The sequence below is a fragment of the Oncorhynchus kisutch genome, linkage group LG3 (genome assembly GCF_002021735.2).
Source record: "Oncorhynchus kisutch isolate 150728-3 linkage group LG3, Okis_V2, whole genome shotgun sequence".
Taxonomy (NCBI): domain Eukaryota; kingdom Metazoa; phylum Chordata; class Actinopteri; order Salmoniformes; family Salmonidae; genus Oncorhynchus; species Oncorhynchus kisutch.
Window position 1 is genome coordinate 49,652,640 of NC_034176.2, and position 18,878 is coordinate 49,671,517.

Here is an 18,878-nt window from a genome sequence, read left to right on the forward strand (position 1 = left end):
CAAGGTAGTGAAATGGGGTGATACCTTGTTTTTTTGTAGTATTGGTATATACAGTAGGTGTAGGGTTAGTTGGTAGTGTATTATTTTTCTTCCTTTTCCCCCTTTTTTATTATTGTATCACAAAATGTAACGTGATCGACCACACACGACCGCACAGTAGGTGACCTCATGCGCAAACAAAATGTGCGAACGCCACATAATACCAAAGAAGAAGAACGTCATGACGTAAATTCAGAATCTGACAGAAAAACTCACAACAGTTTACTCAGTCCGGGTAATAGTCATAATCATTAAGACAAACTGGAAGAGACGGATGTATCTAAGAATATTACACAGCATGGACTTTATGTAAATATCGTTACAGCAAGATGTGAATTGACCCAGGAGAAAATACCGACTGAGACCAAAGACGACATGTTGGTTCGAAACATGAGAGATGGGACCCCTGTAAGTTAAATTAACGTTACCCACGTTTGGACATCCTTCAAAAATATTTAGCTAGCTACTGTAGTTAGCTAGTAACGCGTTAGGTATGGCTATGCCGGAAGTGTCAATAACGTTATTTATAGCCGAAGTTAGCATGTTATTAACTAGCTACTAGCTAGTACGTTAGCTAACGTTAGCTAGAAAGCTATCTCTTCTGTTTTCGCTAGTTGATATCTCTGCCATTTTGACAATCGTTTTTCACGAGGTTTTTGTGTCCATATAACTACGTATTTTCACATGATTCGATACATACACGTTAGATAACTTTGTCGCTACATTTTGCGAACTCGTTAGCAATAAAGTTTGCTGTCCGTGCTCTTGAATTCCAATCTGATATGATTAGCTAGGCGAGGGTCGGGGTCATATGAACAGGGTACACATGACAGTAAGTGGCTATATCTACCACAATAACATACAGCTGGGTGCCCTAAAATGTCTTTATCCAACATAACATTGTAGTAAAGCAAAATGTTTGGTCTGGAGCTATGCATGTAACGTTAGCGAACTAGCAAATCCCATTACTTGGCTTTATCATTTTTTTTTGACTGATAGGACAGCTGAAAATACAACATTTTTGGTTATGGAAAATATATTTCACAGGTGTTTAGGTGTTACAATGATATTCTACACTATAGTTGCTTGTTTTGTCACATAAACAAATAAATAGGCAAACTATTCGAACTTTAGCAACCAGGAAATGGCGACGCGATTTCTGCATAGGGCATTTTTAATTGATACAATCAAGATGTTTTGGGGCACTGGCCTACACATAATACCCCATAATGTCAAAGTGAGATGATCTTTTTCGAAAATGTTACAAATTAATAAAAAATTACATTGAATATCCCTTTGGGCATGGTAAAGTTAATAATTACACATTGGATGGTGTGTCAATATCAATACAACCAGTCACTACAAAGATACAGGCATCCTTCCTAACGCAGTTTCCATGGAGAGGACATGAAGCCAATGGTGACTTTAAAACAGTTAGAGTTTAATGGCTGTGATGGGAGAAAACTGAGGATGGCTCAACAACACTAGTTACTCCACAATAGTGATTAACACCGGGATCCCGGGACCACTCTTCACATTTCCTGGAAAAATGTAATGACAAGACCTGGGAAATTACTAAATTGTCCCCCAATGTCGCACTAATGCAATTCCAAAAAATACACAACATGCGCAGCAGCAGATTGGCCAAAAGTAAAATGGCACATTATCCAAACAGGTTGTTGCATCGAAGCCTTTAGACTAGCGTATTTCCTTCACACGAAGATGCAATAATTTCAAAGCGCACGCATAATTGACACTGCCGGACTGCACACGAGAACCGAATGCAGTTTAGAGTTCTCATCAGAACTGAAAATTAGATCGTGGTCCGACCCATGCCCGGTGAGTTGAAGCCAGAGACCCAGTCCGACATCACAGAAATTAACCTGAAAAAAGCTAGATTTCTAGAAGACAGCAGGCTATTTTGATTGTGTGTTAGAATAAAGTAGACTAATGCAATTGAAGATATGTATCAAATTCTTGCTTATACTGAAACTCCCAAAGTCATATCCAACCGTTAACTAATTTAAAGCAATAGTCGTGTGTGTGTGTGTGTGGTCACCTAGATTATAATTTCAGCACCATTTTGATTGGGACAGCACCATTGCATTGCTTTCAGACAAGCGTGGGGGACATGTATAGATAAATCAATCCAAGTCATTTTTTTGTTTTCACTAAATCTCCGTTTGAATATTTGGTAACAGACTGGGGAAATGTTAGCTAAATTGAGTTGAGCGCTAATGTTTGCTCATATATTAGTAGAGCAGAATCGTTTGCTAGCACATTATACAAGTCTACTTGGTCTTCACTCGTGTAGTAGCCTGCCCTACTCCTGACCAAAAGCCTTTGGTTAATTCATCTCTGGCTAGACAAGTGGAAGTGGTAGCTCATTTATTTGTTTACTCATCTATCTACTGATCAGAAACATTTAGCATAATGTAAATCAAGTGTATTATTTATCTATTGACTCATGTATTAGCCTTATATAGCCTTATATAAAGCCTAGGCTATTTTCCCACTGAATCCCGGTGAAAGAGTAGGCAAAAACACATCTGCCACGCTGATCCTTAACACTGGGTCCCCTCAGGGGTGTGTACTTTGTCCCCTCCTGTATTCCCTGTTCACCCATGACTGCGTGGCCTAACACTACTCCAACACCATCATTACGTTTGCTGACGACACAACCCGGATCACCGACAGCGATGAGACTGCCCATAGGGAGGAGGTCAGAGAACTGGCAGTGTGGTGCCAGGACAACAACCTCTCCCTCAATGTGAGCAAGACAAAGGAGCTGATCGTGGACTACAGGAAAAGGCGTGCCGAACAGGCCCCCATTAACATTGACGGGGCTGTAGTGCAGCGGGTCGAGAGTTTCAAGTTCCTTGGTGTCCACATCACCAGCGAACTATCATGGTCCAAACATACCAAGACAGTTGTGAAGAGGGCACGACAACACCTTTTCCCCTTCAGAAGATTGAGAAAAGATTTGGCATGGGTCCCCAGAGCCTCAATAGGTTCTACAGCTGCACCATTGAGAGCATCTTGACCGATTGCATCACTTCCTGGTTTGGTAACTGTCCGGCATCTGACCATAAGGCGCTGCAAGGGTAGTGCGAACGGCCCAGTTACATCACTGGGGCCAAGCTTCCTGCCATCCAGGACCTACTATATAATAGGCGGTGTCAGAGAAAAGCCCATAAAATTGTCAGACTCCAGTCACCCAAGTTATACTGTTTTCTCTGCTACCGCCCGGCAAGCTGTACTAGAGCGCCAAGTCTAGGACCAAAAGGTTCCTCAACAGCTTCTATCCCCAAGCCATTAGACTGCTGAATAGTTCATAAAACTGCCACCGGACAATTTATATTGACCCCCCCCTCTTTTTGTATACTGCTGCTACTCGCTGTTTGTTTGTTACCTGTGCATAGTCACTTCGCCCCCACCTACATATACAGATTACCTCAACTAGCCTGTACCCCCGCACACTGACTCGGTACCGGTGCCCCCTGTATATGTGTTACTTTTTATTATAACTTTTTATTTTAGCCTACTTGGTAAATATTTTCTTGTTCTGCACTGTTGGTTAAGGGCTTGTAAGTAAAGCATTTCACGGTAAAGTCTACACTTGTTGTATTCGGCGAATGTGGCAAATAAAGTTTGATTTGATTTTGAAACCCAGAATCGCATGAAAATTGATAACTTTATTTTGTAAGCCATAGGTTGCATTATCAAAGCACGTCTCACTTAGTCATGTCAAAATACCGTTATAACATTTACCCCGCTGTCTCCTGTTGCGGCCCATATGAGAGCTTCGGGAGAGAATGTGTGATCAACAGACTGAATGAGAGTAGGTATGGATAGTTTGTTTATAGAGTTCTTGTTAAGATACCTTGATATTTAAACTATTTCCTCTCATCATCTCCCTGTTTTATTCATGAGCTGATCTGTTTAGCCTATTTAGCCAAATAGGGGATATTCTTTGGGAGGTTGGGAGGTTATCTAGCAAGCTTAGCAACGTTGGTAATTTGACGTTTGTTTGACTGTCGTTACAAAGTTTGTATGATTCAAAAACGCTATAGCCTACTCTGGGTGCCTTCTGTGCATCGTGAGCACACTCTGTGGAGATAGCCTAGGCCTACTGCTTAATTTCGCTGAATTAATTGAGGAACATGATAACACTTGGAATTTATGAACCGCCTGTTTCACAATTGTCGATCAAAGTTACTCTATCATTACTAAATATCAGTTTCACTTGCTGTGAAATCTTAACATAGTGGTGTAGCCGGCAATGTGTCGCACCGACAATGTAATTTTGGGAGATCCCTGTCATAGTGACCGTATCTTGGTTTTAAACACTTTAAATGGGCACTTCTAATTTTTGCTGTATTTCCCGGGACACTAACCTAACTGACAGTTAGGTGAAAAGAAGGAAGCCTGTACGGAATAAAAATATGCCAAAACATGCATCCTGTTTGCAGCTAAATGGCTCTAAATTAATACAGCAAAAAATGTGGCAAAGCAATTTAACTTTTTGTTCTGAATTCAAAGTGTTACTTTTGGGGTAAATCCAATACAGTACATTACTGACTACCACTCCAGATATTTTCAAGCATTGTGGTGGCTGCAGCATGTTATGGGTATGGTTGTAATCGATAAGAACTGTGGAGTTTTTCAAGATAAAAAAGAATGGGAATAGAGCTAAGCACAGGCAAAATCCTAGAGGAAAACTTTGTGGAGTCTGCTTTCCACCAGACACTGGGAGATGAATTCACCTTTTAGCAGGACAATAACCGAAAACAAGGCCAAATATACACTGGAGTTGTGCATTCGGAAAGTATTCAGACCCCTTCTCCTTTTACACATGTTATGCCTTATTTTAAAATTGCTTAAATACAAATTTCCCCTATTAAATCTACTCACAATACCCCATAATGAAAAAGCAAAAACTGGTTTTTATACATTTTTGCAAATGTACAGCAGTATAAAAAAAAACTAAACAGAAATACCTTATTTACATAAGTATTCAGACCTTTTGCTATGAGCCTTGAAATTGTGCTCAGGTGCAACCTGTTTCCATTGATCATCCTTGATGTTTCCACAACTTGATTGGAGTCCACCTGGGGTAAATTCAATTGATTGGATATGGTCCCACAGTTGCTCAGAGACAGGATTGTGTCAAAGCACAGATCTGGGGAAGGGTACCAAAAAATGTCTGCAGCATTGAAGGTTCCCAAGAACACAGTGGCCTCCATCATTCTTAAATGGAAGAAGTTTGGAACCACCAAGACTCTTCCTAGAGCTGGCCACCCGGCCAAACTGAGCAATCAGGGGGAGAAGGGCCTTGGTCAGGCAAGTGGCCAAGAAACCCGATGGTGACTAACAGAGCTCCAGAATTCCTCGTCTGAAGGAAACCTGGCACCATACCTACGGTAAAGCGTGGTGGCAGCATCATGCTGTGGGGATGTTTTTCAGCAGCAGAGACTGGGAGACGAGTCAGGATCGAAGAAAAGATGAACGGTGCAAAGTACAGAGAGATCCTTGATGAAAACCTGCTCAGGACCTCATACTGGGTTGAAGGTTCACCTTCCAACAGGACAATGACCCTAAACACACAGCCAAGACAACGCATGAATGGCCCAGACAGAGCCCGGACTTGAACCCGATCCAACATCTCTGGAGTGACCTGAAAATAGCTGTGCAGCGACGCTCTCCATCCAACTTGAGAGTCTGCAGAGAAGAATGGAAGAAACTCCCCAAATACAGATGTGCCAAGCTTGTAGTGCCTTACTGACAAAGAATTGATGCTGTAATCGCTGCCAAAGGTGCTTCAACAAAGTACTGAGTAAAGGGTCTGAATACTTATGTAAATGTTTTTATTTGCAATAAATTTGCTAACATTTCTCAATGTGTTTTTGCTTCGTCATTATGGGATATTGTGAATAGACCAGGGGAGGACCTTCCTCAGTGAATTTCATAAAAATAATGAAACATTTTTAGATAACGATGCTAAATATATTCACGTCACCAAATAATTTATTAAAACACACTGTTTTGCAATGAAGGTCTACAGTAACCTTAACAGCACTCTGTAGGGTAACACCATGTTGTAGCCAGAGGACAGATAGTTTCCATCCTCCTCTGGGTACATTGACTTCAATAAAAAACCTAGGAGGCTCGTTGTTCTCATCCACTTCCATTCGGGCTGGGCGATACTGTATATCGGATTAATTTGATTTAATTCAAATTAGTTTTTGAGCGATATTACAAATGTCTGTAGGTTTTGTTTTTCTTTTTTATGAGCGCTTACGTCCACTTGCTCTAATGTTGTATTTTTGGTCTCGTCTCCTTCACTCACTGGGGCGGCAGGTAGTCTAGTGGTTAGAGCGTTGGACAAGTAACCCGAAAGGTTGCAAGATCGACTCCCCGAGCTGACAAAGTAAAAATCTGTTGTTTTGCTCCTGAACAAGGCAGTTAACCCACTGTTCCTAGGCTGTCATTGAAAATAAGAATTTGTCCTTAACTGACTTGCCTAGTTAAATTAAGATAAAATAAAACTCCTGTGCTGTGTGCACCTTCTCATTTACATCAGAGATCTGTATATAATGACGAAAGGCACATCTCCGCCCTAACAATGGGAGTCGTTGTCTCAAATGCGGGAAGGCATGCGTCAAGCTTAGGTCCAAAATAAGCCCACACTCTAAGCCTCTTCCCCTGCCTCTCACACCAAAGTTGAGAGTTCACATCTTCCTCTTTCACCAGGGTTGCCATGTTCACGTTTTTCCTGCCAAATTGGGATACGTTCAAAATGTATTGGTTGCAGGTTTTTGAGCTACATCTAAGTTTCACTCCGGCTGCCGTGTGTGTGTGTGTGTGTTGAGAGAGCATGCAGCTTAGTCCACTATTGGCTGAGTCATGTGAGTGAGCGGAGACAAAGCAGCACACATGCTCGGCAACTTTTTACCAGTTGTAGGTAGACTATTTAACTTGTCATTATGCGCAAGTGGAAACTTGAAATGGAAGTTATGGAACTCCCTCGCTTGCTTCTGTTATGGGGAAAAGTCCTCAATTAATATATTTTCATCTGTTGGCCATCAAGTAGCCTACCTGGAGCTGACAAACAGATTGAATAAATAGCCTATAACTTCAGTGTATTCTAGTTGTAGCCTTGTGTTATGCAATTATTAATGGCCACATTTAGTTAATCAAATTGGAAGTTATCAAAGCTGTATCGCAATTGCCAGTCAGTGGTTAGAATGCATTAGATTGATGGTAACAGACAGTCAGTCAGATTTAGGCCACAGGTTAAAAAAATAGTATTATTATTATTATTATTATTAAACACTGGCTGTTGACAAGCATATTCCGTTCATAAACATGTTATTAATATTTAATTCAGTGATTGAAATTATGACCCCATTCTCAGTAGCCTATTCCAGCAGGCTATTGGGAAACACAAGCACTTCTTATCTCGAAATCGCCAAACTATTCATGTTCAAATAAATTAGTCTGTAACTTTGAACTAAGCAAGCTGCTAAATCGTTCAGATGACATCTTGCCTACGTTAGGCTACTATAGAGTGAAGATGTAGGCCAATCAGGGGCTATAGGCTACTTGCATCTATCTAAGCAAACCATGGCAAAGTTTAAGTACAATCGTAAACCCAGATTTTAGTTTGTAGCCTATGCCTATTGAAATGACAAGTCAGTCTCGCAAATGGGCCATTTATAAGTGTTTGTAGTCTTAATAGCTGGCACATAATAATGGCACAATGGCCAGAAATTAGCCTAACATTTAAAAAAATGTAGTTCATCAAAGTGTTTCTTGCTCAGAGATAGATCCTCTGTCCATCTTTTATTACTCAAACTCCCCTGTCAGATTTATCTATATTTATGCTCATGCGCAAAAGGGATTTACTTATAATTATAAACCGGGTTCGAGCCCTGAATGCTGTTTGGTTGGCATATCAGACCATATACCATGGGAATGACACAATTATTTTTACGTTGGTAACCAGTTTATAATAGCAATAAGGCACCCTGCGGTATATGGCCAATATACAGTACCATGGCTAACGGCTCTATCCAGTCGGCTTGTTTGTGCCTTATTGCTTAATCATAGCAGTCAAACAAGTTCAATCGAAATCCATTGATGGAAAATTCTGGCGATGTTAAGTGCAAATTATTTTCTCTTGCGACAATCAACTTAGCTTATTAAGTCAAGTCATAATTTGCAAGGCCACTTGATTTCAACATCTGAACGAAGTGGAAAGGCTAACATGCTTTTCAAGCAGTTGGAGACACACAGAAGGGTGTGTTTAACAATTCAACTGTTCAACCTTGTTAGCTAGCTAATAGATCCAAATAGGCTGAACTTGAAATATAAAGATTAGCTGGCTAATCACTAGCAGGTGGTTTTGACAGATTTTTGATGAGACCTGTGTTCATTTTTAATAGCCTAATGCATGTTACAAGAAGTGTGTCATTTTTAGTGAATGTGCATTATGCATGGTTGTAGTTACATTAACAAAATAATTGAATTTTCGTGGATAGACTTGAAAGCCAGATCAGTGATTTAAAAAAAAATTTGCCACAAAAAAGCAGGTTAAACTATTTTAAGAAAATAATTAAATTATTAGTGGGTCTTATGGTTGTGGAAGGCTTATATTTAGCCTAGTTATAACTTCACAAGCCCTGAATTCATTGGATTATTGCTGACTGTTTGAAATGCAGTGTATTTGACCTTTAATTGTAGAACAACACTTATTTAAAGAACATAAAAACCATCAAGATATATATTGTGAATCTCCCAAATTAATTTGTTCAAAAATGAAAGAAGCGAGAGAGAGAGCTATATTTAATATTTTTTTCACTTAGCTCGCGAAGACTGTTAGCTAGTTTAGCATACTCAAGCAGACTGGGATCTTATGTTAGCTAGCTGGCTATGGCTCTCCAACACTAGAACTCTTCCAAGTCAAGGTTTTATAAATGTATTCCACCGGGGCCCGCCAGTGTAACTGCTAAAATGCTTGCTTGACTACACTGTACTGCATGATTGTAGCGGGTTTACTAACACGTTAGTTCTAGTAGATATGTTCACTAAGATGTTAACTAACATGGTGACAACGATGTAGGCAGTGTATAGTGGTTATAACATTAAGATTTGACTTGATAACTTTTCTTCACCTGGTTACACACAGCTGATGTCCACAAGCGAAGGGAAAAGATGAGTAGGAGGAGAGCGCGTAGATGCGAGAAGGAATTATACAACGATCAAAGGGGCCATACCTGTTTGTAGCTACTATGAAAGTGAACTGTGTTTGCGTGTGATCAGGGGTTTATTAATTCTACCGACTCTGTTGAAAAACGTTTCTTAAACGGAAGCAAGCGGAATGAAACAAGGGTAAACATACCTGAACTTGTTTGTAACTGTTGGCCTAATGATTACACCCTACATCAGCTAGATGCAGGCAAGAGTGTGAAGGTGATGTTGAGTGTGTTAGTGCCTGTCACCTTGATTACTCAAATTTCTCTCGACCTGTGCACCTATGTTTTAAACTTTTATTTAGGGCTGTCCCCAACTAAAAAAAAATATTAGTTGCCCAAGAGTAGTCTGTTCTTTCCACAAATAGATTCATAAAAATTTTCAATTGTATTTTTCCATATCGACATCCTATGTGTTTTAACCTCTCTGGTACAAGTGGGATGCTAGCGTCCCACCTCAACAACAGCCAGTGAAATTGCAGGGCGCCAAATTCAAAACAGAATCCCATAATTAAAATTCCTCAAACATACAAGTATTTTACACCATTTTAAAGATAAACTTCTTGTAAATCCAGCCACAGTGTCCCATTTCAAATAGGCTTTACAGCGAAAGCACACCAACCGTGGTCTAGGGCACTGCATCGCAGCGCTAGCTGTGCCACCAGAGACTGGGTTCGCGCCCAGGCTCTGACGCAGCCAGCCGCGACTGGAAGGTCTGTGGGGCGATGCACAATTGGCCTAGCGTCGTCCGGGTTAGGGATGGTTTGGCCGGTAGGGATATCCTTGTCTCATCGCGCACCAGCAACTCCTGTGGCGGGCTGGGCGCAGTCCGTGCTAACCAAGGTCGCCAGGTGTTTCCTCCGACACATTGGTGCGGCTGGCTTCCGGGTTGGATGCGCGCTGTGTTAAGAAGCAGTGCGGCTTGGTTGGGTTGTGTTTCGGAGGACACATGACTTTAGGCCTTCGTCTTTCCCGAGCCCATACGGGAGTTGTAGCGATGAGACAAGATAGTAACTACTAATAATTGGATACTACAAAATTGGGGAGAAAAAGGGGGTAAAAGAAAAAATGCATTGTCTCAAACAAACATCTGGTGAAAGTGCAGAGAGCCACATCAAATAACAGAAATACTCATCATAAACATTGATAAAAGATACAAGTGTTAAACATACGAATACAGAAACTTCTCCTTAAGCCCTTATTACAGCAAAGTTAAAAATAATCGCTTTCATTTAATGAACGCAATTTCCGAAATGGAAAGGTTTATTTATTGTTTACTTTAATTATTCAAAAGTCTCTCTATTTTTATAAGTTTTGCACCTGTGTTCTTACTTAATATTAACATATACCATTTCAGTAGCATATGTCTTGTGATGGACTGTCATCCCCACAGCCTCCATGGTGAATTAGTCCACTCAGAGGCGGGAATGAGACTGGTTTCTTGTTCACCATGATAAAAAAATATGTACTGTCAAATATCTGGACTCACCTCTACTCATTCAAGGATTTTTCTTTACATTGTAGAATCATAGTGAAGACATCAAAACTATGAAATAACACCGATGGAATCATATAGTTACCAAAAAAAGTATTTAACAAATCTAAATATACTTTATATTTGAGATACTTTGCCTTGACAGCTTTGCACACTCTTGGCTTTCTCTCAACCAGCTTCACCTGGAATGCTTTTCCAACAGTCTTGAAGGAGTTTCCACATATGCTGAGCACTTTTTGACTGCTTTTCCTTCACTCTGCGGTTCAACTCATCCAAACCATCTCAATTGGGTTTAGGTCGGGTGATTGTGGAGGCCAGGTCGTCTGTTGCAGCACTCAACCACTCTCCTTCTTGGTCAAATAGCCCTTACGCAGCCTGGAGGTGTGTTGGGTCATTGTCCTTGTTACGAATCCCTTTTGGCCCGACAGTCTAGGGGGGATGGTAATGAGACCCGTAACATAACTCATGTAAATTATAATTGTGACAAAGTAAGTGTGAACGAAATAACCAGGACAACTGAAATCTACCGTCAAACTCAAAGTTTATTTATAAACACACGGTAATGGGGGGGAGCAGGAAAAGGGGCTGAGCTGGACCCAAGGAAAGAAACAATAAATATACAAAAACACCCCTAAGCTAGACTAGCCTACTTTAACAACAGCTAACTAACTAACCAAAAATACAGTGGGTGGTCCGCCCAGTTCTAACTAGTGTATTTAACAAAGTTCACCTACGGGTAGTGTATGCCCATGGGCGACTTGTCTTGGTTTCCCCCTTTTCCCACCAGCAACAAACAAACACCATAACCAAAACAATACTCACAGGTGATGACAAAGTGCTATGGAGGTGCTCAAACAAAAGAGAGGTTTAAGACAAAGAGAGAGTGAAACACAGAGATCTACATACATGGCATTTACAGAGAGATTGAGCTCTAGAGCAAACAAATGATGGGGTTTTTAAACCATGGGGAAGGAACTGTGATAGGGTAGGAAATAGGAGGAGGTGTGTCTTCTGATTGATGATTGATTGTTGACTGATTGGGGAGTGATGATTTTCACCTGTGAGGGGAGAAGGAGAGAAAAGAAACACACAGGATACACACACACAGGATAACTGTATCCGTAACAGTCCTGTTGAAAAACAGATAGTCTCACTAAGCTCAATGATGGCATACTGCTGCAGAATGCTGTGGTAGCCATGCTGGTTAATTGTGCCTTATATTCTAAATACGTTTCTGACAGTGTCACAAGCGAAGCACCCCCACACCATAACACAACCTCCATGCTTCACGGTGGGAACCACACATGCGGAGATCATCCTTTCACCTACTCTGCGTCTTACTAAGAAGACACAGCGGTTAGAACCAAACATCTTAAATTTGGACTCATCAGACCAAAGGAAAGAGTTCCACCAGTCTAATGTCCATTGGTCGTGTTTGTTGGCACTAGCAAGTATCTTCTTATTATTGGTGTCCTTTAGTAGTGTTTTCTTTGCAGCAATTTGGCCTTATTCACACAGTCTCCTCTGAACAGCTGATGTTGCGATGTGTCTGTTACTTGAACTCTGATGCATTTCCTTGGTTGCAATTTCTGAGGTGCAGTTAACTCTAATGAACTTATCCTCTGCAGCAGAGGTAACTCTGGGTCTTCCTTTCCTGTGGTGGTCCTCATGAGAGACAATTTCATCTTAACACTTGATGGTTTTTGCCACTGCACTTGAAGAAACTTTCAAAGTTCTTGAATATTTCCGGATTGACTGACCTTTTATATCTTAAAGATATGATGCATGGTCGTTTCTCTTTCCTTATTTGAGCTGTTCTTGTCATAATATGAACTTGGTTTAAATAGGGCTATCTTCTGTATACCACCCCTGCCTTGTCACAAAACTGATTGGCTCAAATGTATTAAGAGAAGGAAAGAAATTCACTTAACAAGGCACACCTGTTAATTGAAATGCATTCCAGGTGACTACATCATGAAGCTGGTTGAGAGCATTTTTATTTAATGTTTTTATTTTGTGTTTAACCTTTTATTTAACTAGGCAAGTCAGTTAAGAACAAGTTCTTATTTACAATGACGGCCTACCAAAAGGAAAAAGGCCTCCTGTGGGGACGGGGGCTGGGATTAAAAATATATGACAAAATGCACATTACGATAAGAGAGACAACACTACATAGAGACCCTAAGACAACAACATAGCAAGGCAACAACACATGACAATACAGAATGCCAAGAGTGTGCAAAGCTGTCATCAAGGCAAAGGGTGGCTACTTTGAAGAATCTCAAATATAAAATGTATTTAGATTTGTTTAACACGTTTTTGTTGGTTACTACATGATTCCATATGTGTTATTTCATCGTTTTGATGCCTTCACTATTATTAGACCAATGTAGACAATAGTACAAATAAAGAAAAACCCTGGATGAGTAGGTGTGTCCAAACTTATGACTGGTACTGTAGGTGCTGGGCTTATAAAGAATTCTAGTAAAGAACAGTAATTCCCCCACACTGTTAAAGCTCCCAAATCACTGCTTATTGACAAAGTTTCGTTCCGGAACGGATCTTTGCCAGGACAAACACACAAACTGGGTGCTCACATCCCAAATTATACACATTTCACCTCACATGACCATTGCAGACATGACGTATGTTGGGTGCAAAAACTATTTGTGTATCTCTAATAATTTGATAACAATGAGATGGGTACATGTAGTAGTTCCAGATAATTACAAAATGTCCAAGTAGGTGACCTGGAAGACGAGACCAATCAAAGTGACATTCATGTAAAAAATTGTCAGATATCAAACTCTTGGTTCAGACCTCTAGGAGACATGGTACACATGGTGAATCCAATCCATTACATTTCTCTTCTTCAATAATAGATTATCAGTATCTTCCCCCCTCTTAGGAGTCTTAACATGTTCGATGCCAATGTATCTCAAAGAGCTAATGTGGTGACGAGCCTCCATGAAATTATTTAAACACCCAGTTCTAATTTCCCCCTTAAAACCAGGGGTTCACATACTTTTTCACACATGGATATTGCATGTTGAATCAATAAATTGTGGATAAATAAATGTTGAAAAAGTGTTGTGTAATGTTTTTGTGTAATTTGTTATCTTTATCTATTATTAGGACATAGATCATAATCTAACATTTTAGGTTTGAAATATGTGAAAATGATAAGGGGTTCACAAACTTTCTCCGCACTGTACATCTGATAGCCAATTAGCTATATTATCTAGCTACTAGCTCCCTGTGTCCCCTCCACTGAGATTTATAGTCCCCTCTTGCAAACTCCTCGCGCACATTGTCTGTTTTTCTTCATCTGTGGGGTTTCACACTGGCTGTTGTTGCCTGGACAACTGGCTGGACACTGGCTGTTGTTGCCTAAAAACACTCCACATCGATACAACTATGGCTAAAAGTTACTGTTCCCAACAAGCATAGGCAACCTCTTCCGCCTCATCTTACCAAAACCCGCCCACAAGTCAAAACCGATAACCTAAACTAAATTGCAAAATGAAGAATTGCGATTGATTTATTGAATTTGATCATTTAAATTTTGACATTCTTAAACCACAGAGTATGGAAAAGCATTGTCAATTGCCAGTTGAGAATTCATTAGATTTGTCACAATTCATGTTATCACAACAATGCAATTAAATGGCAAACATGAGAAATTATTTGTCATTTACGCATTTACGTTAGTTTTTTAAACGTGTCAGTGTTGTACTGGTTAGTACCATGGGAATTAAATGTCACACATTTTTCTTTTTCAAATTGGTAGACATGCATACTCAATCATGGAAATGATAATGCAATTTATTTTGCATTTCAATTTGAATTTCGTCACCCATTGAGGAAAAGGAATTGCAATCTTGATATTGATTTATCATTTGTCCATTTGCATTTCCAATTGAGTTTCGGCAGGTAACTCCTTCCATTAATATTCATCAGAATCAAGCAATAGGAAGCTTTAAGAGTCTACGTAACTAACTTACATTAATTTAAATTCTGAGGTCCCGAGTTTCCGACATGACCTGAACGCGGCAGTAGTCCCCCTATTGTAGCATCTCCCCACGTTGACATATTTTCACTTTTAAAACAACAAGGAAGGGTGTGGCAAGTTCTTGCTCAATGTTGTTATTACAGATCAGGCACTGCTATTTTGCACCGTGGAATGTCCTAAACAGCCTCTGTCACTATCTTCCCATTGCAGCACACCACCGGCCGTGCCAAGGTGTCCCATGCAGTTGTGGTCATCTTTCTAGAGTTCTTTGCTTGGGGGCTGCTTACAACACCAATGCTGACTGTAAGTAAACACACCAGACACCCAAGTTATAAGTTTGATATTTTATTAGTCATTTTAACACAGGAGACAGTTTTATTACTCATCCTTGAGATGTTTCTACCTGTGGTAAATTCAATTGATTGGACATGATTTGGAAAGGCACACACCTGTCTATATAACGTCCAATAGTTGACAGTGCATGTTAGCCAAAACCAAGCCATGAGGTCAAATGAATTTTCCCTATAGCTCCGAAACAGGTTTGTGTCAAGGCACAGATCTGTGGAAGGGTACCAAAACATTTCTGCAGCATTGAAGGTCCCCAAGAACACAGTGGCCTCCATCATTCTTAAATGGAATAAGTTTGGAACCACCAAGACTCTTAGAGCTGGCCGCCCGGCCAAACTGAGAAATCGGGGAAGAAGGGCCTTGGTCAAGGAGATGACCAAGAACCCGATGGTCACTCTTACAGAGCTCCAGAGTTCCTTTGTGGAGATGGGAGAACATTCCAGAAGGACAACCATCTCTGCAGCACTCCCCCAATCAGGCCTTTATGGTAGAGTGGCCAGACTGAAGCCACTCCCTATGACAGCCCACTTGGAGTTTGCCAAAAGTTACCTAAAGGACTTTCAGACCATGAGAAACAAGATTCTCTAGTCTGATGACTTCTCAGGACCGAGGGAAAGATGAATGGAGCAAAGTACAGAGAGATCCTTGATGAAAGCCTGCTCAGGACCTCAGACTGGGGAAGAGGTTCACCTTCCAACAGAGCAATGACCCTAAGCACACAGCCAAGCCAAGCCAACACAGGAGTGGCTTCTGGACAAGTCTCAATGTCCTTGAGTGGCCCAGCCAGAGCCCGGACTTGAACCCGAATGAACATCTCTGGAGTGACCTGAAAATAGCTGTGTAGTGACGCTCCCCATCCAACCTGACAGAGCTGGAGAGGATCTGCAGAAAACAATGGGAGAAACTCCCCAAATACAGGTGTGCCAAGCTTTTAACGTCATACCCAAGAAGACTCTAGGCTGTAATCACTGCCAAAGGTGTTTCAACAAAGTACTGACAAAGGGTCTGAATACATATGTACATGTGATATTTCAGTTAAAAAAATGTCTAACAAACTGTTTTGCTTTGACATTATGGGGATTGATAATAAAAATATATATTTTTTAGAATAAGGCTGTAATGAAACAAAATCTGGAAAAAGTCAAGGGGTCTGAATACTTTCCGAATGCACTGTAAATAGGTAGGTGCTACCAAATGTCATTATTGGTGAGTTTGGACATTTACATGTGAATGTGAACGAGAGACATTGTGCAAATGAACAGTACTGGCTATGGAGCAGCATGTGTACATGCTGTGTCTGTGTGGAGTCTGGAGTTGTTAGGGCAATGGGCCTGCCTGGAGAAGATGGCGAAAGAGCAGACAGGCTGAGAACGGAGAGGAGAAAAAATGCAAGGAAATCAAAAGACAATTCATCCAAAGGGCTTTGACTTCTCAAACACGACAGAAAGCCAAAACAATATGATGCCCCGTCACCTTATTCATCCACTTACTTGGATAACTAGAAAGTTAAACTTAAGGGTTGCTTTAATGTAGAATTCTTTGTTTTTCACACTGGGAAAAAAAGTTAACGCATAAATATCTTTCTTCTCAGCACAACTTTGTGCTTTTTTTGCACTTCTCCACTGGGATGAGAATTCAAAAACGGGCATTCTATCAGCAGACAGCGCTCTGACTGATGTGTAGCTACTTTTCTCTGGTACTTTTCGAGGTGTGGCCAGCCAACTTTTCTCCGGTAAAATGCAAGCCGGCTACATTCTTTCTGCGATCAACTGAAAGATGATGGCTGTGCATTGATTTTGCAAAAAAAAGCTAATTTAGCCTACTTCCAGCCAAATAGCGTTGCACTTCTGTTGTCATCTGATGAAAATGACTACTTTCTGCCAATTGTGTTGCACTAAAGTACTTTCTGTAATGGAAAACTATAGTTGCACGTCCCTGAACAGTCTATTGAAGCAAAAAATAAAAAGACTTTCAATATAAAATGCAACTGCTGTCAATAAACAGCTGTACTCATCTGCTTCCGTATTCTCCAGTTGTGCTATTTACAAACAAACACGTGACTGGCTCAAATGTTCTGGGGAACTACGGTATGCTTCATAATGTGACAGGTGAGATGGAGAACGCAATCTGCTTTATCTTCTAACATATTGCACAAGTTGACTGCAGGTATTTACTTAAAAAGTAGCTACAAATGTTAAAATGTATAGAAAAACATGTAATAAATAGTTTTACCGGTATTGAAAAACCATCCCGTGGCTATTTTCAAATACCTTGGTATACAGTATACCACTCAAGCCTAGTGGTCACCACCCGCTGGCGGTCGTTAGCGGAGCAATTCCGGTACCAGGCTGCGATGCAACTGGTCAGGATGCTCTCGATGGTGCAGCGGTAGTATTTGGAGAGGACCCGGGGTGGCATGCCACATTTCTTCAGCCTGGAAGTAAATGTGCTGTTGCACCCTCGACGAGTGGTGGTGTTGGTCCATGTCAAGTCCTCTTTGATGTGGATGCTGGCCCACGTGTTAAGAGTCTGTATGGAGGAGGGTCTGTTGCTATTCCTCACAACCTGTGTTCTGCCCATCAGGAATTCCAGCGTCCAGTTTTAGAGGGTAGTGTCCAGAGTCGGGACTCTGACCTTAGAGGGAACAATAGTGTTGAATGCTGAACTGTAGTCAATGAACAGCATTCTCACATAGGTGTTCCTCTTGTTCAGATGTGTTAGGGCCGTATGAATAATGGTTGTAATGACATCTTCCGTGGATCTGTTGGAGCGGTAGGCAAATTGGAGTGAGTCCAGTGTGCCTGGCATGCTGGCCTTGATGTGGGCCATGACCAGCCTCTTGAAGCACTTCATGATGCGACTGGGCGATAGTCATTTGCGCATGTCAGCTTGTTTTTCTTGGGCACTGTGATGATGGTGGTCTCCTTGAAGCAAGTGGGGGGACTACAGCATGGGACAGGGACAGGTTGAAGATGGCAGAGAAGACTCCCCCTGGTCAGCGCACACTCTGAGGACGTGGCCAGGGATGCCATCTGGGCCGGCGGCTTTGTGTATTCACTCATGAGAGTTCCTCACGTCAGACTCGGAGAGCAAAAACATCTGGTTCCGGAGCAGCGAGAGCCTTCCAGGATTGCTCAGTGAGTGAGTGCATAGATTGTGTTAATCTTGTCTGAGAGGGAGGGCACCACACAGCTGGATTTGCCTTTGTAGTCCATGATAGCCTGTATTCCTTGCCATATGCAAGGAGTATGAGTCTGAGTCTGAGTTGTCAAACATCGATTTTGTCTTTTTGCATCCCTCAAGGATTTGTGAGCTCGTTCATGCTTGCCTTGTACGCGTCGCACGCCACCGAATTGTTGGGGTTCGCGCTGCTGACATTGAAGTATGGGCAGTATGGGCTCTCGGCATGGTACGGATTTCTCTGTTCTTCCAGGGTTTTGGTTGGGGTACGTCCGGATTGTTTTTGCAAGTACATCATCAACACATTTCATAATGAAGCCTGTGACTGACAATGTATATACCTCGATATTGATGGATGAGTCCTGGGTGAATGAATCTTTGAACATATTCCAGTTAATATTCTTAAACACTCCTACAGCATTGAGTCTGCCTCTGTTTAGCACTTCACTATTCTTTGTGTTGGTGGCTCCCTCTTGAGTTGCTGCTTCTAGGCAGGGAGTAGGAACAGAGAGACGGGATCTGATTGATCGTTGTGGAGGCAGGGAAGGCT

At 41.2% G+C, this 18,878-nt stretch overlaps 1 protein-coding gene across 1 annotated transcript in view; it reads left to right on the forward strand.

Moving 5' to 3' along the window:
• The first annotated feature begins 217 nt into the window (after positions 1–217).
• The window catches only part of mfsd14bb (major facilitator superfamily domain containing 14Bb), a 29,055-nt gene continuing 10,394 nt past the window's right edge, over positions 218–18,878 (forward strand). Inside the window, exons 1-2 of the mRNA XM_020476409.2 lie at positions 218–447; positions 15,011–15,103. Of these exons, the coding sequence (XP_020331998.1) occupies positions 415–447; positions 15,011–15,103 (126 nt within the window). The 5' untranslated portion in view covers positions 218–414. The remainder of the gene's footprint in view (positions 448–15,010; positions 15,104–18,878) is intronic.